General features: G+C 35.1%; 4 protein-coding genes across 7 annotated transcripts in view; 2 read left to right on the forward strand and 2 right to left on the reverse strand.

Annotated features, from left to right (window-relative positions):
- LOC101897251 (myosin heavy chain 95F) overlaps window positions 1-13,357 on the forward strand; it is a 60,486-nt gene extending 47,129 nt beyond the window's left edge. The window contains exons 3-20 of one of the 4 annotated variants that reach the window (XM_011297152.3): window positions 1,852-1,925; window positions 2,008-2,137; window positions 2,202-2,363; window positions 2,429-2,691; window positions 5,446-5,852; window positions 5,925-6,666; window positions 6,733-7,165; window positions 7,226-7,467; window positions 7,539-7,637; window positions 9,412-9,533; window positions 9,613-9,843; window positions 10,212-10,256; window positions 10,489-10,536; window positions 10,948-11,068; window positions 12,545-12,662; window positions 12,733-12,834; window positions 12,901-12,996; window positions 13,076-13,357. In XM_011297152.3, coding sequence (XP_011295454.1) covers window positions 1,852-1,925; window positions 2,008-2,137; window positions 2,202-2,363; window positions 2,429-2,691; window positions 5,446-5,852; window positions 5,925-6,666; window positions 6,733-7,165; window positions 7,226-7,467; window positions 7,539-7,637; window positions 9,412-9,533; window positions 9,613-9,843; window positions 10,212-10,256; window positions 10,489-10,536; window positions 10,948-11,068; window positions 12,545-12,662; window positions 12,733-12,834; window positions 12,901-12,996; window positions 13,076-13,221 — 3,581 coding nt within the window. In that variant the 3' untranslated portion in view covers window positions 13,222-13,357. Of the gene's footprint in view, window positions 1-1,851; window positions 1,926-2,007; window positions 2,138-2,201; window positions 2,364-2,428; window positions 2,692-5,445; window positions 5,853-5,924; window positions 6,667-6,732; window positions 7,166-7,225; window positions 7,468-7,538; window positions 7,638-9,411; window positions 9,534-9,612; window positions 9,848-10,211; window positions 10,257-10,488; window positions 10,537-10,947; window positions 11,069-12,544; window positions 12,663-12,732; window positions 12,835-12,900; window positions 12,997-13,075 lie in introns of those variants that run through there. The other 3 variants (XM_011297155.3, XM_011297156.3, XM_059118770.1) reach the window with 3 other exon arrangements.
- Window positions 13,358-13,760: 403 nt separating this feature from the next.
- Window positions 13,761-16,659, reverse strand: LOC131800903 (uncharacterized). Its single transcript, XM_059118771.1, has one exon. It carries the CDS (start codon window positions 16,510-16,512, stop codon window positions 15,403-15,405), a length of 1,110 nt encoding a protein of 369 aa, XP_058974754.1. The 5' UTR covers window positions 16,513-16,659; the 3' UTR covers window positions 13,761-15,402.
- A 1,189-nt stretch (window positions 16,660-17,848) lies between these two features.
- LOC131800904 (serine--tRNA ligase, cytoplasmic-like) lies at window positions 17,849-19,813 on the forward strand. The gene has a single exon (XM_059118773.1). The coding sequence runs from the start codon at window positions 17,970-17,972 to the stop codon at window positions 19,470-19,472; it is 1,503 nt and encodes a 500-aa protein (XP_058974756.1). The 5' UTR covers window positions 17,849-17,969; the 3' UTR covers window positions 19,473-19,813.
- A 614-nt stretch (window positions 19,814-20,427) lies between these two features.
- Window positions 20,428-21,274, reverse strand: LOC101896727 (ATP synthase subunit s, mitochondrial). Its single transcript, XM_005190666.4, has one exon. The coding sequence runs from the start codon at window positions 21,165-21,167 to the stop codon at window positions 20,535-20,537; it is 633 nt and encodes a 210-aa protein (XP_005190723.2). The 5' UTR covers window positions 21,168-21,274; the 3' UTR covers window positions 20,428-20,534.
- Between the last annotated feature and the right edge of the window lie 374 nt (window positions 21,275-21,648).

The raw sequence follows: 21,648 nt of genomic DNA on the forward strand, positions 1-21,648 counted from the left end.
GTCTAAAGTACTCTTTAGACAATATACTATTGTTAATTTTTTATAATTATGCAATTTTTCTGAAGTAAAAATGCATTTGAAAAAAATATGAAAAAACTTAAAATATTTTGAGTTACTACAGAATTTAATTTTTAGAGTGATTATCCATTATTAGGCATATTCTTAAACTGAATTTAAACTTGGCGAATCTTCCGAGTACAGTATAACACAGGTCGTAAGGTCGGCAGAGATTTGAAACACCAATCATGATCAAATATTTTGTATAACATCACTTCATAAAAAGTATAGTTTGTGAATAACGTTTTTAGCTTTTTGGATTTTGTTCATTGGAACACCCATATTTGGCCCTGAGAACTTCAACATAGTTATTAACGAATCAATATTGAATTTCAACAAACTCAGCATATCTTTGTATTTTCATACCCTCCGCCTTAAAACACCTTTCGTCGTAGACCCCATAAACTACAGGGTGAGATGAAAAACTGCAACTAACTTCTTACTGCTGTCATTTCTAAGCCACTCGTCCGACAGCTGTTAAAATTATTCCAGTGACAGCTCATTATATTGTTTACAAGCGTACAAAAGCATTTTGGTAAGAATTTTCTAGAAAAAAAAGTTATTCGTAATGGAATTCAAGCGCGATAGTGTGATTTCTTCATATTCGGCTGGAATACCACAAGTGGCTATCGTTGGGCACTCCAGCATTTAAATGTGAATAAAGCCCGACGTCAAGGAAGTGAAAGGAAGAAAATAGCAACATCAGCACAAATGGTTCGAAAAGTAAAGAAGCGACTTGATCGAAACCCGTGTCGCAGTGGCCGAAAATGGCTCATGAGCTGAACATATCGCAATATTCCATTCGCAAATATTGAAAAATGAGCTCGGCATAAAGCCAAAAAGTGCAAGAACTTACACCGCAACAGAAAGAAAATATACTAAAAGCTAAAGAGTTGCTTCGTTTGGCCGAAAGTGGTGAACTGCCGAATTTGGTATTCTCCGATTAGAAAACATTCGTTGTCCAGCAGTTTGTAAACAAAGAAAATGATCGTGTTTACTTGCCAAAGAGGTCAGCTGAAAATGTGCACCTTCGGTAGGCCACCAGAACTCAAGCGCCGGCCATGGTGATGGTGTGAACCACCATAACAGTCGATGGTCGTTCTCCGCTCGTATTAATCGACCGTGCCATTCCGAAGGGTAAATTAAAGCCTTGGGCACGTAAACATTTTGGCCGCAGACCTTGGACATTCCAACAGGACTCAGCACGCGCAACCCTAGAATGATTTAAAAATGAGGTTTCTCGCTTCATTTCCTGCGCACGATGGTCACCAAAATCTCCGGATATCAATCCGTTGGACTATTGTGTCTGAAGTATTTTGGAAAGCAAGGTGGGCACTAAAAAATACCAAAGTGTCAATCACCTCAAGCAAGCTACTTCGCCGGGAATAGGCCAAAATACCGTAAAGCAACATTCGGGCAGCGTGTGACGGTTTCAAGGCCATAATTCGTGCCAATGGTGACCAATTCGAACAAATCAAAACTTATACTAAAATTTTATGCTATTTCCGACGTTTTTTGCCTTCATTCAATAAAATTAAAAAAAAATGTGAAAATTATGGCGCTTGACTTTGTTGCAGTTTTTTTATCTCACCCTGTAATCGGTCTCATTGATTCGAAGTTGTTCCTTATAATGGTTGTAAAAACCATTCCTACCCCTAACTAAGTGTAATTTACCTCCTTTCTTTTAATTCGAGTCTTTATGTTAAAATGCTAATTTTCATTTGATTAAAAAAAAACAATTGTTATTTATTATCTCAAATTAAAATATTTTGTTGTTGTTGTTGTTCATTTCAGGTGAATTAATGCTACTAAACGAAGCCACATTTTTGGATAATTTAAAGACACGTTATTACAAGGACAAAATCTATGTGAGTAACAAAACAAATTTCCATTAAAATTCACATTTGAAATATAATATTCCATAACTTTATTGACTTGTTCTATTTACAGACATATGTGGCCAATATTTTAATAGCCATAAATCCCTATCGTGAAATTACAGATCTCTATGCACCTGCAACTATTAAAAAATATAATGGACGTTCCTTGGGTGAATTGCCGCCCCATGTATTTGCCATAGGTAATGGGGAAAGCAATTCTAATTTTTAATCAAATTCTGACTTATTTGATTTTTCTATTTTTAGCTGATAAGGCTATACGCGATATGCGCGTATACAAAGAATCCCAATCGATCATTGTCTCTGGTGAATCTGGAGCTGGTAAAACAGAATCAACAAAATATCTATTGAAATATTTGTGTCATTCGCATGACAGTGCCGGTCCCATAGAGCAAAAAATCTTAGATGGTATGGTTTACATTTAAAATTTAAAAACGTATCCTTCCTTTAAATTACTGCATTTGCTTTTTTAGCCAATCCTGTCCTGGAAGCCTTCGGTAATGCCAAAACAACACGCAACAACAATTCATCACGTTTTGGTAAATTCATTGAAGTTCACTACGATGCTAAATGTCAAGTGGTCGGTGGTTATATTTCCCATTATCTGCTCGAGAAAAGTCGTATCTGTTCTCAAAGCGCTGAGGAACGTAACTATCATGTATTCTATATGCTCTTGGCTGGAGCGCCACAACAATTGCGTGATAAATTAAGCTTAGGCAAACCAGATGATTATCGGGTAAGTGGTAGAAGTAGGTAGCATAGCCGGAACCACCATCTTCACCTTCGTCTCCATGGCAATTATTTAATATGTTATCTTGGTTTTGTTTTAATATCTTCTCCCGTGATTAGATGTTTGCATTCTTTACGTCATTAGTCAGTTATTTTCTTCTTCTGTTTTTGATTTTTTGAAGGCGTTGGGTGGGTGGTGGAAATTACAAATTTGTTTGATTAAGACAACAGATTGAGTATTTAAGATAAGGAGAGAATGGTATTTTCCTTAGTTATATAATTGTTTGTTTATTTGCTTTAAGTTTATTTTTAAACATTTTATCGAATCAGAGTAAAGTTTGAGGTCATTTTTGTATCTTTACACACATGTTTGACATTGTTTGTTCATTTTGTAACTAACGCTTGTCATGTTGCCAGACAAAAAGGGATCGTGTTAATGTTTGCAGACATGAAGATTTGATAATATGAATAAATATTTAATTGACCTTTAATGGCCTAGATCTAAATTTAATAAGGTTATACCCCCACTCTTGTTTTCTGGTCAGTTGTTCATCTTGCAGAACTTCAACTAAATGCCAATTTGATGATTGTGACTTTTTTATTGATTTTCCAAATAATATTCATTTCGTTTTATATTTAATTTTTCATAAAAAATCACATAGTTGGAAAGCTTAGGACAGGTATGACTCCCTTAGGTTCATCTTGCAGAACTTCAACTAAATGGCAATTTGATGATTGTAATTGTTTTATTGATTTTCCAAATAATATTCATTTCGTTTTATATTTAATTTTTCATAAAAAAATCACATAGTTGGAAAGCTTAGGACAGGTATGACTCTCTTAGGTTTTGTTGAGGTTTCTTTCGTCAATGATCAGATTTAGGAGGATAATTCTCGACAATGAGATGTTAAAAATTATTTTTAAAAATGTATTAAGTGTCAATGCAATTTTGTATTCGAAGGGAGACTCGTTGAGGTTGTCTAAATGAATTTAGACTCATTTGGCAAGTCCATGCCTAGAATCAAGACTGGATTGGATATCTGCACAACATCCAACCAGACAGTTGATGTGATTTTTGACAGAATGAAAACCAGAACCGTAAACTCTTCGAACTCATGGAGAATAGTGTGACCCTTGGAGAACATAGCTTCGGGGCTTATCACATATTTACATATTTTTTTTTTTATTGAATGAAAGCAAAAAATGTCGGAAATAGCATACAATTTTAAAATAAGTTTAGATTTGTTCGAATTGGTCACCTTTGGCACGAATTATGGCCTTCAAACGGCCAATGAAACCGTCACACGCTGCCCGAATGTTGCTCTGCCGTATTTTGGCCTATTCAGGTGATTTACACTTTGGTATTTTTTAGTGCCAACCTTGCTGGAAATAAAGCGACGGACCTAATTTTGTAACCATTCTTGGGTGGCGCGTGCTGAATGCGATGGTGTTGAGTCCTGATGTTTGGTTTCCCAAGGCTTTAATACACCCTCCAGAATATTTTTTTAGTGATAATAATCGACATTTATTCAATCGATTAATACGAGCGGGGGGTCAGCTGTTTTAGCGACCCAACCATCACCATGGCCGGCGCATGAATTCTGGTGGCCAACCAAAGGTGCACATTTTTAGCTGACCTCTTCGGCAAGTAAACACGATCATCGAATGTTTTCTCATCGGAGAAACCCAAATTCGGCAGTTCACCACTTTCGGCCAAGCAAAGCAACTCTTTAGCTCTTTTGAGTCTATTTTCTTTCAGCTGCGTTGTAAGTTCTTACACTTTTTGGAATTTCAATGGCTTTACCCGAGCTCATTTTTCAATATTTGCCGAATGGAACATTGCGATATGTTCTCGAGCCATTTTTGCGACTCGGGTTTCGATTAAGTCGCTTCTTTACTTTTCGAACTATTTCGGCTGATATTGTTGTTTTCTTCACGGTAACAAGCGATGGTACGAGACACAAAAGATTTATTCACATTTAAATGCTGATGTTCTCTAACTATAGCCACTTGTGGTATTCTAGCCAAATATAAAGAAATCACACAATCACGCTTGAATTCCATCACGAATAGCTTTTTTTTTCTGGAAAATTCTTACCAAAATGCTTTTGTACGCTTGTAAACAATATAATGAGCTGTCACTGGAATAATTTTAACAGCTGTCGGACGAGTGGCTTAGAAATGACAGCAGTCTGAATTTGGTAGCAGTTTTTTCATCTCACCCTGTACACAAGAGTTATTTAAAATATTTAAAATAACTATAAAAACAAGACAATTTTTGCCCTTATGTATATCTCGGAGAAGAATATCTGAGTACCATTGGTCGCATCCACTGGTTGCACATTGACAATCCCTTTAATAGACCTGGAGAATGCCTGCAAAATATACTACAAATTTGGGCCAGGAAATATTAAACATAAGGAATGTCCTATCTCTTTAAAGAGAGTGCGGACCCTGGAATAGAAGAACATAGTTCTGAAGGTCAGTAGTATGACATTTTCTTCTAGTTTGAATGAACATGTCTTTGCCTTTGACAGGATTTTTTATTTTTTTAGTATTGCATTTGGTTTCTTAAAAGATGGTTCAATTTGCTTCGACAAAGTTTTATTTGTCAACCAGGATTTGTAACCTTTTGCGGGCCTTCGATTGATTTAAAATATGGACAGATGATTTAAAGTATTAAAGGTTGAGGAAAAAGCTTTCGGGGTTAAAGTATTATTAAGATGAATTCATTTCATTTTTCTTTTTTTTTTTCTTCCAGTATCTCTCCGGCTGTACACAGTATTTTGCCAATGGCAAAACTGAACAACTAATACCATCGACACAGAAATCGGCTTCACATCTGAAAAATGGACCACTTAAGGATCCCATTATTGATGATTATAATCATTTCCAAAATTTGGACAAAGCACTAGGGCGTCTTGGTTTGAGTGAAGTACAAAAATTAGAAATTTACTCTTTGGTTGCAGCTGTACTGCATTTGGGCAATATTTCCTTTGAAGAGATACCCGATGATGTGCGTGGAGGTTGTCAGGTTTCTCAGTCATCCGAAAAATCATTGACCACAACATGTCGTTTGCTGGGTGTGGATCCAGATGAGTTAAGGCAGGCGTTGGTTTCCAGAGTAATGCAAAGCAAAGGAGGTGGTTTCAAGGGGACAGTGATAATGTAAGTGATTTTTGGAAGTTTCTCTAGTAAACAAAACTTCATATGTTTTTTTTTTTTTTTTTTCCTTCTCAGGGTCCCTCTAAAAATCTATGAAGCATCAAATGCACGCGATGCCTTGGCCAAGGCCATTTACAGCCGTCTCTTCGATCGCATTGTGGCTTTAATCAACCAAAGCATACCCTTCCAAGCGTCCAACTTCTACATTGGCGTTTTAGATATTGCTGGTTTTGAATATTTCACTGTGAATTCCTTTGAACAGTTCTGTATTAATTACTGTAATGAAAAGTTGCAGAAATTCTTTAACGACAACATTTTGAAAAATGAACAAGAATTGTACAAACGTGAAGGTCTTAATGTTCCTGAGATTACATTTACCGATAATCAAGATATTATTGATCTTATTGAAAACAAATCAAACGGTATCTTCACCTTATTGGACGAGGAAAGTAAACTGCCAAAACCTGCAGCTGTACATTTTACCACCGAAGTACATAAGGCATGGTCAAATCATTTCCGTTTGGGCTTGCCGCGGTCATCGCGTCTCAAGGCTCATCGTACGCTGCGCGATGAGGAAGGTTTCTTGGTGCGTCACTTTGCCGGAGCTGTGTGCTATAATACTGAACAATTTATTGAGAAAAATAATGATGCTCTGCATGCATCTCTCGAGGGTTTGGTTCAAGAATGTGAAAATCCTCTTTTGAAATCATTGTTTTCCTCGGGAACAACATCTGTGAGAGGCAAATTAAATTTCATTTCTGTTGGTTCGAAGTTTAAAACACAATTGGCTGAATTAATGGAAAAACTGGAAAAGAATGTGAGTAAACTTTTAATGAGTAATTTCGAAAAATATTTTTTTTATTTATTGTTATCTTTTTTGTAGGGCACCAATTTCATACGTTGCATTAAGCCCAATAGCAAAATGATTGACCGCGAATTTGAAGGTGGTCTGGCCTTGGCACAACTGAAATGTTCTGGTACGATTTCCGTATTGGAATTAATGGAACATGGTTATCCATCACGTGTACCATTTTCCGATCTCTACAATATGTATAAGTCATTCTTGCCACCTGAATTAGCAAAACTGCCAGCTCGTACCTTCTGCGAGGCTATGTTGCAATCTTTGAACTTAAGTTCCAAAGATTTTAAATTTGGTATAACCAAGGTATTTTTCCGGCCCGGTAAATTTGTAGAATTTGATCGCATTATGAAATCGGATCCAGAAAATCTTTTGGCAATTGTTGCCAAAGTTAAGAAATGGCTGATACGTTCTAGATGGGTAAAATCAACCTTGGGAGCAGTTTGTGTAATAAAATGTAAGTAGATTCGAATTAAAGAAAATCTAATTAAATTAATATGTTATTTTTTCCACACAGTACGCAATCGCATTAAATACCGCAATAAATGTGTTTTAGTCATACAAAGCACGGTACGTGGCTTTTTGGCTCGCAAACATCATCGCCCCCGCTTCCAGGGTATTTCTAAAATCAATAAAATACGTTCAAATGCCGAAAAGACCATTGAAATTGCCGGTGGCTTGAAGAACGGCCGTGAAGTTATTCTAAATGAAGTGGCCGAAATTGAACGTCAAATTGATGAAAGTATTCGCAAGATTAAGGTGTGTTTTGATAGTTGCAGTTTACGTTACAATTATAAATGTAAATGACTTTGTTTGTTTTGTTTCTTCAGATGAACGAGAAAATTGCTCCACGTGAAATTGATGGCATGTACACAAATATTATGGCGAATATGAATAAGATCACGGTGGATTTGAATAGTAAACTTAAGGTATGCATCAACTATATATTCTTTTGATGGATTTTTTGAGTAAAGACATTGATAATCTTATAAATCCTCCAATGTTAGATTGTTCGGTTTAAACCTAACGTCATGTTTGACTATTTTAATAGTCAAATTAACATGAGAAAAATTAGACCCAATATATGGGGGATATACCTAAATTAAACATACTAGAAATAATATTCACGCTTGCGCTTAGATTCTCTATCCTCCTCTAGGATCCTCTATATAGAGAAGATCCTCTTTATGAAGAAGCCAAAATCCTTAAGGAGCCCTGCTTGTCATTAAAAAAATCTGGGCAATAGAAGGTGGAGGCTCACCCCCCCCCAAAAAATATGTATTTTTGTCAACAATCCAATCATCTTTTGGAGTGTTTCAAGGCTGTAATGCTTCGGAGATCACATGTTGTAAAAAACAATTATTGATTGTGCGTTTGTTAAAAATAAACCTTCTTAGAAATAGCAAAAGTTCTGATGTAAACCTGTACGTAATATTTAGAAACAGTGGGAAAGAAAAAATTTATTTGTAAAAAGACGGAGACAGAACTGCATCATTAATATCGAAATTTTTTCTACGTGGACGGATTGCGATTCAGTTCCTTTGATCGTGATCTAGCCATGTTTTTGGGTGTTCTTAGTGATTTAAAAGTCATCCACCATATATTTCATTTTTATACCCTCCACCATACATAATATGGAGGGTATATTAAGTTCGTCATTCCATTTGTAACTCATCGAAATAATAAGTTTAGACCCAACAAAGTATATATATTCTTGATCAGCGTAAAATTCTAAGACGATTTAGCGGTGTCCGTCCGCCTGTTGTAATCACACTACATGCTAAACGAATTAAGATAGAAAGCTAAAATTTTTCCCAGATCTCTCTTTTGTCTGCAGGCAGGCCAAGTTGGAAGATGGGCTATTTCGGTCCAAGATATCGTATAGCCCCCATATAACGGTACCCCCGATATTCGGTATTTTAATGATTTTAACCACATTTTTCAACGGCATTGTCTGGAATTCTACACAAGGAATTCTTTGTGAGCACCTTACCCCCTGAAAGAGAACTGTCTATATAGGTCCACGATATCGTATATCCCCCATATCACGGTACCCCTGAGATTCGGTATTATGATGATTTACCCACATTTTTCAATGGAATTGTCTGAAATTCCACACGGGAGTTCATTGTGAGTACTTTATCCCCTGAAAGAGAATTGTCTATATAAGTCCACAATATCGCATATCCCCCATATAACGGTACCCCCCGATGTTCGGTATTTTGATGATTTTAGCCACATTTTCCAATGGAATTGTCTAAAAATCTGCAGAAGTTCCTTGTGAGTACTTTATCAACTGGAAATTAATTATCTTTATGGGTCCAAGAATCGTATAGCCCCCATATAACGGTACCCTCCCCCGATATTCGGTATTTTGATGATTTTAGCTACATTTTTCAGCAGAATTGTCTGAAATTCTACACAAGGAGTTATTTTTGAGTACTTTACCCCTAGACATAGATTTGTCTACATAGGTCCACAATATCGTATATCCCCACATATATCAGCACCTTCCGATATTCGGTATTTTTAAGATTTTAGCAGAATTTTTAATGGATTTAATGTTTTTGAAAATTTCTTAATTCGTTCCAAATGGTGGGGTTTATTCAAAGTTCGGCCCGGCCGAACTTACTGCTTTTTTTACTTGTTATATAATATAATTTATTTATTTTATATATTTCAATCAAATATAATTTTTTATAGGAACAACAACAGGCTGAAGAGCAGGAGCGTTTGCGTAAGATTCAAGAAGCTTTGGAAGCCGAACGTCGTGCTAAAGAGGAAGAAGAGCGACGTTTGCGTGAGGAAGAAGACAATAAACGGCTGTAAGTATAATTTTCCAAAATGCGAGTACTTAAGAAAATAAACTATAATTATATACAAAATATGTATATATAATTACAGCAAGGCTGAAATGGAGTCTCGTCGCAAGGCTGAAGAAGTGCAACGTCTTAAACAAGAAGAAGAGGATCGTAGAGCTGCTCTGGCACTACAGGCACAATTAGAAAAAGAGGCAATAGACGATGCTAAATATCGACAACAATTGGAACAAGAACGACGGGATCATGAATTGGCATTGAGATTGGCTACTGAGTCCAATGGACAAGTAGAAGACAGTCCGCCAATGATAAGAAAGTAAGTAGAACGACAATCTTAGAATTGGATTTCGAAAATGACTCTATGTAAATAGCTTAAAAATATGGAAAAAGCTATACCCCACAAATGCACCTGTGTTCTTGTCCTTTTGTACAAAAATTGTATTGGAGGAAGTATTGTTATTATTTATTAATATTTTATTTTTATTTTAAACACACAAAATTCTGTAATTTGTCCAATTTTTACGTTTTTTTTTTATTATTTAAAATTTTGTATTTTGTATATTTTTTTATTTACAATGTGTTCTTCCTTCGGCCGAACAAAATCACCCTATTTCCACACAACAAAATTCCAAAACAAACAAAATTCCACATTATGTATTATTTTGGTTTCTCTTTTTGCAACAGTGGTCAAACGGATATGTCGCCAGTGGGTCCAAATAAACTGATCAGGTATATACCACAAATAAGTACAAAAACAAACTACACCAATCTTTCTATCCCCCGTTTTATTGCTTTCCCTATTCCAATAAACTAAGCAAACAACATATTAACAAATAGGTTATGATCTACAACAACAAAAAAACTAATTTATTTTATTGTCACTTTTACTAATCTCTTCTTCACAATTTGCCACCACCGAACAAATACAAAACATAAAATATAAAATAACAAATTTAAAAAGTTTTACCAGAGATGTTTCCGAATTAGCATCTCGTTATTTAAGACAGAAGTGAGTTTCAGGTTCTTTTACGCCACAAAATCTAGTCTTTGGTAGATTATTTCAAATCATCATATTTTCGTTTCTTCGTTAAATAGTAATTTTTCGATTTCAACAAATTTCAGTAGTCGTAGAACATAACTAACATTTTTTTAGAAAAAAAAACTCATAATTATTGTTTTCTTTACATTTGTATATACATATATTTATTTTCAACGACATTTTAATTTTAATCGAATCAATTTTGTAATTAATCAACAAGGTAGAAGGTTTCTTTATTTTTCATTTTGGTTTACTGACAACATTAATGCATTTCACATACTTTTTTGTTTCATTGAAAATATTGACTTTGCTTTGTAAAAAATTTCTAACTGATTTAATTTATTTTTATGTTATTTCAATGTAAACCTCAAAAAAAACAAGATCTGAAAATGTTCGTGCTCAACAACAGGCTTTGGGAAAACAAAAATACGATTTATCAAAATGGAAATATTCGGAACTGCGTGATGCAATTAACACTTCCTGTGATATTGAATTGCTTGAGGTAAGTAAAATTGACATAATAATACAGGGTGAGATAAACAACTGCAACAAAGTCAAAAGCCATACTTTTTACATTTTTTTTTTAAAAATGTCGGAAATAGCATCAAATTTTAGAGTAAGTTTAGATTTGTTCGAATTGGACACCTTTCACACGAATTATGGCCTTCAACGGCCAATGAAACCGTCACACGCTGCCCGAATGTTGCTCTGCGGTATTTTGGCCCATTCCCGGCGAAGTGCTTGCTTGAGGTGATCGACACTTTGGTATTTTTTAGTGCCAACATTGCTTTCCAAAATACTCCAAACACAATAGTCCAACGGATTGGTATCCGGAGATTTTGGTGGCCATTGTGAGCTGAAAATGAAGCGAAGAACATCATTTTTAACCATTCTTGGGTGGCGCGTGCTGAGTCCTGTTGGAATGTCCAAGGTCTTCGGCCAAAATGTTTGCATGCCCAAGGCTTTAATACACCCTCCAGAATATTTTCGCGATAATATTCGGCATATATTTTGATGCCACTGTCGATTAATACGAGCGGAGAGCGACCATCGGCTGTTATGGCGGTCCACACCATCACCATGGCCGGCGCTTGAGTTCTGGTGGCCAACCGAAAGTGCACATTTTCAGCTGCCCTCTTTGGACAACGAATGTTTTCTCATCGTAGAAAACCAAATTCGGCAGTTCACCACTTTCGGCCAAGCGAAGCAATTCTTTAGGTCTTTTGTGTCTATTTTCTTTTCGATGCGGTGTAAGCTCTTGCACTTTTTTGGAATTACAATGGCTTTACCCCGAGATCATTTTGCCAATATTGGCCGAATGGAATATTGCGATATGTTCAGCTCACGAGCCATTTTCGGCCACGGCAACGCGGGTTTCGATAAAGTCGCGTCTTTACTTTTCGAACCATTTCTCCTGATGTTGCTGTTTTCTTTCGTCCACTTCCTTGACGTCGGGCTACGCTACCATTATCACGGTAACGGGCGATGGTACGAGACACAAAAGATTTATTCACATTTAAATGCTGGAGCGCTCTTACGATAGTCACTTGTGATTTTCCAGTCAAATATAAAGAAATCACACTATCACGCTTGAATTCCATCACGAATAACTTTTTTCTGGAAAATTCTCATCAAATATGAACTGAGCTGCACTGTAATAATTTTAACAGCTGTCGAACGAGTGACTTACAAATGACAGCAGTCTGAAGTTGGTTACAGCTTTTTCATCTCACCCTGTATAGTTTAAGGTTCAATTAGACGTACAATAACCATATAATATGAAACAGCTGTTCAAACCAATTTTATGGGGTATAATTTAATTGATTATTTGTGACATACCATAACACCATACCCATAACTGTTACCGTAGATAACTATTGTATTTTGGTTTTCTGTCGAAGAACTTATTTTTATTTATTTGTCATTTTCTATTGTATTTTGTGAAACCTGATTTATATATTTTTCTCAAATTCTGCAGGCTTGCCGTCAAGAATTCCATCGCCGCTTGAAGGTCTATCATGCATGGAAGGCAAAGAACCGTAAACGTACCACCATGGATGAAAATGAACGGGCCCCAAAGAGTGTTATGGAAGCAGGTATTTCTTATTAGACATTATTAAAATATTACAAGCTTATTGGAATTTTTCCAATCTTTTACTTTCTTAGCTTCTAAGGCCCCGCCATTGGTACAACCTAAACAAGAAATTACAACTGCCCAGCATCGTTATTTCCGTATACCGTTTATGAGGGCCAATGCTCCGGAAAATAGTAAGGACAAATAAAGTAAAAATTGTCTTTATTTAATAACTGTATTTAAATTTAAATGTTCTATAGCAAAACGTGGTTTGTGGTATGCCCACTTTGATGGTCAATGGATTGCCCGACAAATGGAATTACATGCGGATAAACCACCCATTCTATTGACAGCTGGTATGTGTAAACAATTATTGTGTTTAATATTATATAATGCATATTATTATTATTGTTGTAATTTTTATTCTTCACGTAGGTATTGACGATATGCAAATGTGTGAATTAAGTTTAGAAGAGACCGGCTTAACCCGCAAACGTGGAGCGGAAATTCTGGAACATGAATTTAATCGTGAATGGGAGAAACATGGTGGCAAACCATATAAAAATTTAGGTGCTAAATAAAAAATTCAAAAACTAAAAAAAATATTTTTAAAATTTATTTTTTAGTGTATTATGAAAACAAAAATTAAGACACAAACATCCGTACATATGTATTTCAAATTTATAATTAAAAATTATAAAATAATAAAAAAACAAATGGAAATATTACCGCATAACAAGAAATCTAAATTAAATGATAAGAAAACGAATTACAAATAAAAAGAATCATACGACAAAACAAAAATCAATCAAAGGGGGCATTAAATATTTTTACACATAAAACAGAAACAACAATAATACGTAGATAGTATACTTTATGTAGACACCTAAAAAAAAAAAACATAATCCTTCCAATAACAACACGAAAATAAAATGAACATATGAAATGAATGTCTTTTAATTCCTAATACCATTATAGAAATGACAAAATTTATACTAAAAAATTGTAAACAAAATAAATTGATATTTTCCTCGTTATGTAAAACCGGGCATTCTTTATTAGATTATTATTTATAAAAAGAATTAATCATTTCATTTCAATTTACACTGTATGTCTTGTAAGTATTATCATTAAACAATTTTACATATTTTTTTGTAATAATAATATTTTTGAATAATTTCCAATAGTTTATATCTTAACTATGATGCAAACAAAAATAATACAAATCAAAAGTAATTAAATGAATGAATATCGATACCTAGTATTACAACAAAATGATATAATGGACACAAATGCATTTTATAAGGGAAATAAATAAATTAATATGTCTATACAAAAAAACAGAGTTTTTGTTTTTAATTGGGTCTAACAGTCCAATTACTGGAGGAAAACATTTGTAGTTAATGGGGTTTTAAGAATTAGGATTCTGATAACTAAAAATATTCTGTTGAATGTTCTCATTAGAGGAGAATGAACACTTCTTTACAAGAAAGTGTGTTAGTACGGCCAACTTGTTAAAACTAAACTTTCAAAAGTTACAACAAAATGTGCTCTTTAACCTTTGCTTGAGATCAGTTAGTAATCAATATTTCCTTTTACAATTTCCCTTTATTATATACTTCCGCTGTTTCGACAGTCAGGGAAGTATTTTGAACAAAATATTGCAAAATGTTGTTCAATATGAGAAAGCAAGTATAGAAAAAATTCCGGTCAATTGAAATAAAGTTTTTTTCCCGCAATTTTTATTATCTCCGACAATAATAAAATATTTCTTTTTAAATGGTCTCAAAACATAACTTCATGGGTGTTATCTGGCTCTAAAATACATATTTCTACCAAAAGTCTAATATTTCTTCCCAATTGTGTCCAAATACAATTTTTTGAAACGTTCCAAAATTCCATGTCGATGCAGAAATTAGCTTATTTAATAATAGTAATGTTAATAGCATAGGTGCATATTACATAATAAATCGTAAAATATCAAAATTTAAGTGTTTATCCTATTTTTTCATTAAAATTTTTAAATGAAGCAAGACGCAACTTATTACTCTTAAATAGTTGGCGTTTTACCTTTTTATTGGCATATATAAAACCTCCAATATCTCCCCTATAAAATGACACCAATATTGTGGCAATCGCTTCATCCAATGCTGAGTTATTACAATTTTAATTAAGACTTGTCACAAAATACGCTTCCTATCGTCTTCTGTTTGCCTATTACTCGAGCTGATTTGACTAAGAAATCCATTCTCTACAAAACGGCCCAGTTCAAGGAGGTTGCCATATTGTTTTGGTAAGTTTTATGAAATAATGCAAAAACCTTAGCATACTTTTAGGCGTTCTATAGAATAGTGTGGCAATCGACGAAAAAAAAACTAGTTTCTTTAATACTGGACCGTAATAAGGAAATTTTTCCCTCCGCCAAGAAAGAGAGTGTAATCTTTTTATTTAAATTGAAAACAAACATTCCAACAAGTCACTACAATCCAATAGAAATAGCAAGTTTAATATAAACTTTCCGGAACAGAGCATAGGCCCATAACTCAACACGTTTCGATATAAACGGCATAAAAACAATCAAATCAATTAAAAAATAATGCATGACAATTTTTGCACCAAAATCACAATATCGAGGAATAATGAATGAACAGATTCTTTTGCAAGGAATAATTTTATTAAAAAGATACATTGTCACATAATATTGAATTTGATGACTTCTTAAAAATTTGTCATGTAAATGTCGTATAAAGCCTCTTTTTAAATCACTTCAAGAAATCCACAACCTCTTCCAATTCTCGCTGACGTGCTTGTTTTTGGGCCCAACGACTTTCGGCAACTTTAACATTGACCACCCAACGATCATGGGCTAAACGTATACCGCAAGCACCACCTTCATCGGGTAAAATTTTGGGCATTTTTGAACCTTGCATGCCGCCCATATAATATGTAGCATCCGAACGTAAATGACGACGTTTAGCTGGACAAAGTTTCCCACCCTTGGGAAATGGAGGCTCTGACAGGTACAACTTCAGGCAACCCTGATGGAACAAATGGCCGCAATATACACGTTCAACATACGAGTCTTTGTTTTCGTCCTTCTCCAAATCATTTGGGTTACGGGGTAATACCAATTGTCCACATATAGGGCATTCCTCCATATGAAATCCTCTTGTCGCCTCAAGGCAAAACTTTAACGCTCTATAAAGCGAGGGTACTGGTTGAAAATCGGCTATAGTTTTTCCTTTGGGCATACGCAACGGCGGCTCTACGCATTGACGAGCAATTTCACGTGATTGGCCATTTAAATAGCGCAACAAAATGGCAGGAAGATTTGTTTCCTGCTGTTGCAATTCAACACAATGTTGCGGATAATCATCAGGTACCACAGCCTTTAATCGATAATAATAATCCCCACCTTTAGCGGTGAAATGTATCGCACTTGCTTTCTGTTTCAGCTTTAACTGGTCCGCAGTTGCTTCAGGTCCCAAATCTTTACGCAATTGCTGTATCTCATCGAAACATACGCACAGCGGGTTATCTTGAACATACTGTTGCAAAAACTTGAGAACCTTCAGACAATGAGGTTTTCCCAAGAACTCTTGTTGCAATTGTTTTTCGCAAACACTCGTCAAACCTTGAAGAAACTTATCCGAAAGAGTTTTGCTTTTCAATTCAATTAGAACCGCTTCTTTGGGATAATCGTTTGGAAAACGAAGACACGCTGTAAGTTGACGATAGAACTGATTCTCGTGGATATCAACACGTATAAAGGGCGCTGGGGCAGCTGCAGTGCACGCAATTATTTTTGAGTTGGGAACAACATTTTCACAAAGTTTACGTACTTCATCAATTTCAAATTCAATAATACTCATAATCTGGTGAATGAATAAAGTGTTGAAATATTCCAAAGTCTGAAATTGCCCGTATTTTTGTCTTTTTCACGAAAAAAAGAAATAATTGCAGTAAAGTAATTGAGACTCTTCTTCTTATCTACTCTTCTTCTATTCATATTTTGTGACATTTCATAAAGTGATTACAGAGCCGCACTAAAATCTTGCCGCCGTTTTCCATTATAATTTGACATTAATATGCCAAGTCTTTAGTACGAGTTGGTAAAAAAGTAATCAATGGTACTTAATTTGGTATTGGGTGAAGGCATGGTATAACTAAGAAGGTAAAGTCATGTAATCATATGTTTAATTTTTTTTTTTCAAATTTATATATATTTGACAACATCTCATTGTCAAAATCATAAATCCATTGAATACACACAAAACCAGAGTTAAATTATATGAAATTAGGTTACCTTTATTTCATTGTTCCATAGGTGAAGGGATAGAACTGGATTCCTTACATTTAATATTGAAATCTCTGTTGGTATCTGGAATTGAGATATGGGGGTGGTGTTGGAAGAGTGTACTATAATTGTACGAAAAGAACAAATAGTAGAACGACAACAATTACAATATAGTGGACAACAAAGTGGAATGATTTTTCTGACGTTAAACCAATCGTGCTGTGCATGATTGCCACATTTTTTGTGCACGGTTGCCACATTTGGTAAAAGTCTATTTAAATTCGTGCCATTTATTTAATCCCTTTCACATTGACTATGAGACAATGCTTCGTTTTTATGTCATATTCAACACTGTGGCCAAGTTCTTTTTTGTGAATTTAATAAAATCATTCCGTTCGATTAAGTCAGCATAGCTTCCATATATATGTTTCACCGATTGAAGTGCCTTTGTAGTTTTCGCTTATTAACAATCAATTTACTTCACAGAAATTCCAAAAATAAACGTTTATTTGTCACGGCCGCCAGACATTATATTTCGCCGGTCTATTTACCCAAAATTTTATAGGCTAGTATAGACATCATGTTGGAATCATAGTACAACTAATTCAAGTTTACATCATTTCAAATTATGATATTTCGCTCTGCCTTCTTTATTATTTACCTTGTCAAATCTAAATTCATTTAAAAAGGGTCCCATCACGTATTTATATATGAATTTATGAATATACGTTTTAACAATGAAATGTAGGTATACATTTGAATAGAATTGCAAACATATGACTGCTTAGGTTGCATTTTTTATTGTACCATGGAAGGAACTTTTGTTTTTACTGTTTCTAAACCACACATTAGAATTTTAACTAAACTCATGGCAACCCCATGAAACATATGTTTCGCACAAATAAGAAAAAAAATCCATTTGGTAGCCACGTTGTGATTCACCGAACGAAGAAGCAAAACGATTGGCATTGCTTTCTGTTTACGGAGAAATAAGGACATTTACTGCCGATTTCATCATCTTTTTCAATAAGAATGGTTTTGGATTTGGATCTCTTCCGCAGTGACAAGGGTGGTAATCCCGATGCCATTCGCAAAAATCAAGAAAAACGTTTCAAAGACGTGGCTCTGGTCGAGACTGTCATCAGTCAAGACACCGAATGGCGTCAAAGACGTCATCGTGCTGATAATCTGAATAAGGTGAAGAATGTCTGTAGCAAGGTGATTGGTGAGAAAATGAAGAAAAAGGAACCACAAGGCGATGAGGCTGAAGATGTTCCGGCTGATGTCCAGCAAGATTTGACCGAACTCAATGCTGAGAAATTATCCCAGCTGACGGTGAATCAAATTAAAAAAGTTCGTGTACTGATTGACCAAGCCATGGCTGAAAACGAGAGACTATTGCAAGAAGCTGAACAGAAGAGGAATCAAGCTCTGAGGGAAGTTGGTAATCATTTGCATGAATCTGTCCCAGTATCCAATGATGAGGAAGAAAACAAAGTCGAGAGGACATTTGGCGATTGTACAAAACGTAACAAGTACTCACATGTGGATTTGATTGTTATGATTGATGGTATGAATGGTGATAAGGGAGCGGTTGTATCTGGAGGACGTGGTTATTTCCTAACTGGCCCCGCTGTGTTTTTGGAGCAAGCTTTGATTCAACACGCCCTGCATTTGTTGTACGCCAAGGACTATGTTCCTTTGTACACACCCTTCTTTATGCGCAAAGAGGTTATGCAAGAAGTGGCCCAATTGTCGCAATTCGATGAGGAACTCTACAAGGTTATTGGTAAAGGTAGTGAAAAGGCTGAAGAAGCTGGCACTGATGAAAAATACTTGATTGCGACTTCCGAACAACCAATTGCTGCCTATCACCGCGATGAATGGCTTCCTGAAGCTTCATTGCCCATTAAATATGCCGGTTTGTCAACATGTTTCCGCCAAGAAGTTGGCTCTCACGGTCGTGATACCCGTGGTATCTTCCGTGTACATCAATTCGAAAAAGTTGAACAATTCGTCTTGACCTCACCCCATGACAATAAATCTTGGGAAATGATGGATGAAATGATCAGCAATGCTGAAACCTTCTGCCAATCTTTGGGCATTCCATACCGTATTGTCAACATTGTATCGGGTGCTCTTAATCATGCTGCTGCTAAGAAATTGGATCTTGAAGCCTGGTTTGCCGGCAGCGGCGCATTCCGTGAATTGGTCTCGTGTTCCAATTGTTTGGATTACCAAGCCAGACGTTTGTTAGTACGTTATGGTCAAACAAAGAAAATGAATGCCGCTGTCGATTATGTGCACATGTTGAATGCCACTATGTGCGCTGCCACTCGCGTCATCTGTGCCATTTTGGAAACACATCAAACAGAGACAGGCGTTAAGGTGCCAGAGCCACTTAAGAAATATATGCCTGAAAAATACAAGGACGAAATTCCATTTGTAAAACCTGCTCCAATTGATGTTGAAGCTGCTGCTGCTACTAACAAAAAGGCTGGCAAGGGTAACAAGAAAGATGCTGCAGCTGCTTAAATATTAAACTAAAATAAAATCCAGGAAATTACGCCCCTCTAGTTTAAGTACGATTGGAAAACGATAATTATGCATTTTCTTGTAATACGCTTAAACAGATAAATATTTTAAAACAATATCATTAGCAGTTTGTATGACAAAACAAAGGGAGAGATTGTTTCGAAAAGGTATTTTCTAAGTATTTCTAATTTATTATTCACACAAAATGTTCTCGATTTTTAAAGATTAACGTAAATTATACCAAGATATGTTAACTCCCGTTATTCATTAGCAGAGCGATATTAAATACATTTGGTATAAATAAAATGGAATAAAGGAAAATATAAATGAAAACTATTAAACATGTGTTTCCTATCTAAAAATATCTAGTTATGGTCCAAAAAGTAGCAAGAAATTAAACATAATAAGATATAAATCATGATACAGGTACGGTATCATGTTTAAAACATGTTTTTGAAAATGTGAATAAAAAATATATGCATTCATAAGTGTTTCTTTTGTTGCCGCTAAGAAGTATACGTGGATATGTTCCTTTGTAAAACAGGGTTTTCACTCCACCTTTCTTTTTTATACTTAACAACGTTAGGATCATAGAGCCTTCATACATTTTTCCAATCAGATATTCTAATCTATCTAAAACATAGTCTGATTTAATATTTTAATTTTAATATTTTTTATTTGGTTTTACAAGTCTTTACTCAGTATTTGCACTATTTTAAATCGGAATCATGCATTAACATAAGCCAGAATATTCAAAATATCAGTTTATTAGACTAAAGGTGTGAGTACATAAGCAGCGACTAGGCTTATTAATGCCAAATTATAAAGAAAAACGATAGCTGGAATTGCTAATGAACCCAAATTTTTTCCGTGCCTGAAACACTAAAAATGGTCATTGATGATAAAATTGAAAAAAAAAATCTCCCTATCTCAACAAAAATAAAAAAAGACTTACCACAATTCAATTTCTATCTGTACTTCGTATATGCTTAACAATTCTATGTAATAAATAAATAATGTTAATAAATTAAAAAGAATTTTTAATTAAAACAGACAATCAGCCTATTTCTCGTCAGCCTTTTCCGTTGTTTCAATGCGGCATTTTGGCAACGCTTTTTTAAATTTCTGTATAACGTCATCGATATTTTTTACATAACGCATATTGAATATGCGCAACTCTTGGAGATTTTTCATTTCTTCAATAACTGCCAGACCATCGTCACTAATGTTATCACATTCCGATATTTGCAGTGACTTTAGTGTTTCCTTGAGGTGGACAAGGCCATTTAAACCATCCGATTCCAGGTGTTTACATTTGTGAAAGATAACGGTATCGATGTGATTGCAACCCTTGAAGTGATCCAACCCGATTTTCATTAGTGAGGCACCAGAACCATCAACAACTTTCACTTTGAACCTGTAATGTTCTGGAGGTAGTATGTTGTAGTCTTTGATGAGGCGGCTTGGAGCATCTACCGTACAAATGCCGCCACCGTTCTTTATAACCCATTCTGCACAAAGACGATCAGCACCCACTAATCTCTGTCGATCTATATCTACACGGTTGAAAGCAATTGCAACGTACGCCCATAAGTTTCTATTAGCATTGGCCGGATTTGTTGTTTGTGTATTGCAAATGTGTTTAGCTCCAAGTAAACTACCTTTTAGAAGGTTTAGAGGTCTTTCAGCAAGCATCTTGCCAATGGAGTTGGAAAAGTTCAAAGTTTTTCGGTTGTTTTTAATGTAAAGAGTCAGCTGTTCTCTCTTTTATTCTTTGCTTTTTCTTGTGCACTCAGTAAGCGAGGGTTGCCAATGTACATGCAAATATTCCATAATTTTATCCAATGCAATTTATGCCGGCCGGCACAATTGTGGTTACTTGAATATCTATAAAAAATAGATTGTATTCATTCATTTTTATACTCGCCTGGCATAAACCATATTGCCAGTACGAACCCTCTCCTACAAACAAAGAATTGCCGCCAGAAAATTTGCCTAATATAAATTTGAACTCTTATAAAATAATAAAAAAAACAATGATGAAAAATGCAAGGCAAGTTCAAACCTACCATAAGTAAACGCGTCTAAATCAGGAGAATGCATAATCGAAAACATAGGCCACACAAACACGCGAGCATTTGCTTCATGGTAGAAATACCAGGTAGCAACATAGGCG

The sequence above is a fragment of the Musca domestica genome, unplaced genomic scaffold (assembly GCF_030504385.1).
Source record: "Musca domestica strain aabys unplaced genomic scaffold, Musca_domestica.polishedcontigs.V.1.1 130, whole genome shotgun sequence".
In the NCBI taxonomy this organism is placed as follows: domain Eukaryota; kingdom Metazoa; phylum Arthropoda; class Insecta; order Diptera; family Muscidae; genus Musca; species Musca domestica.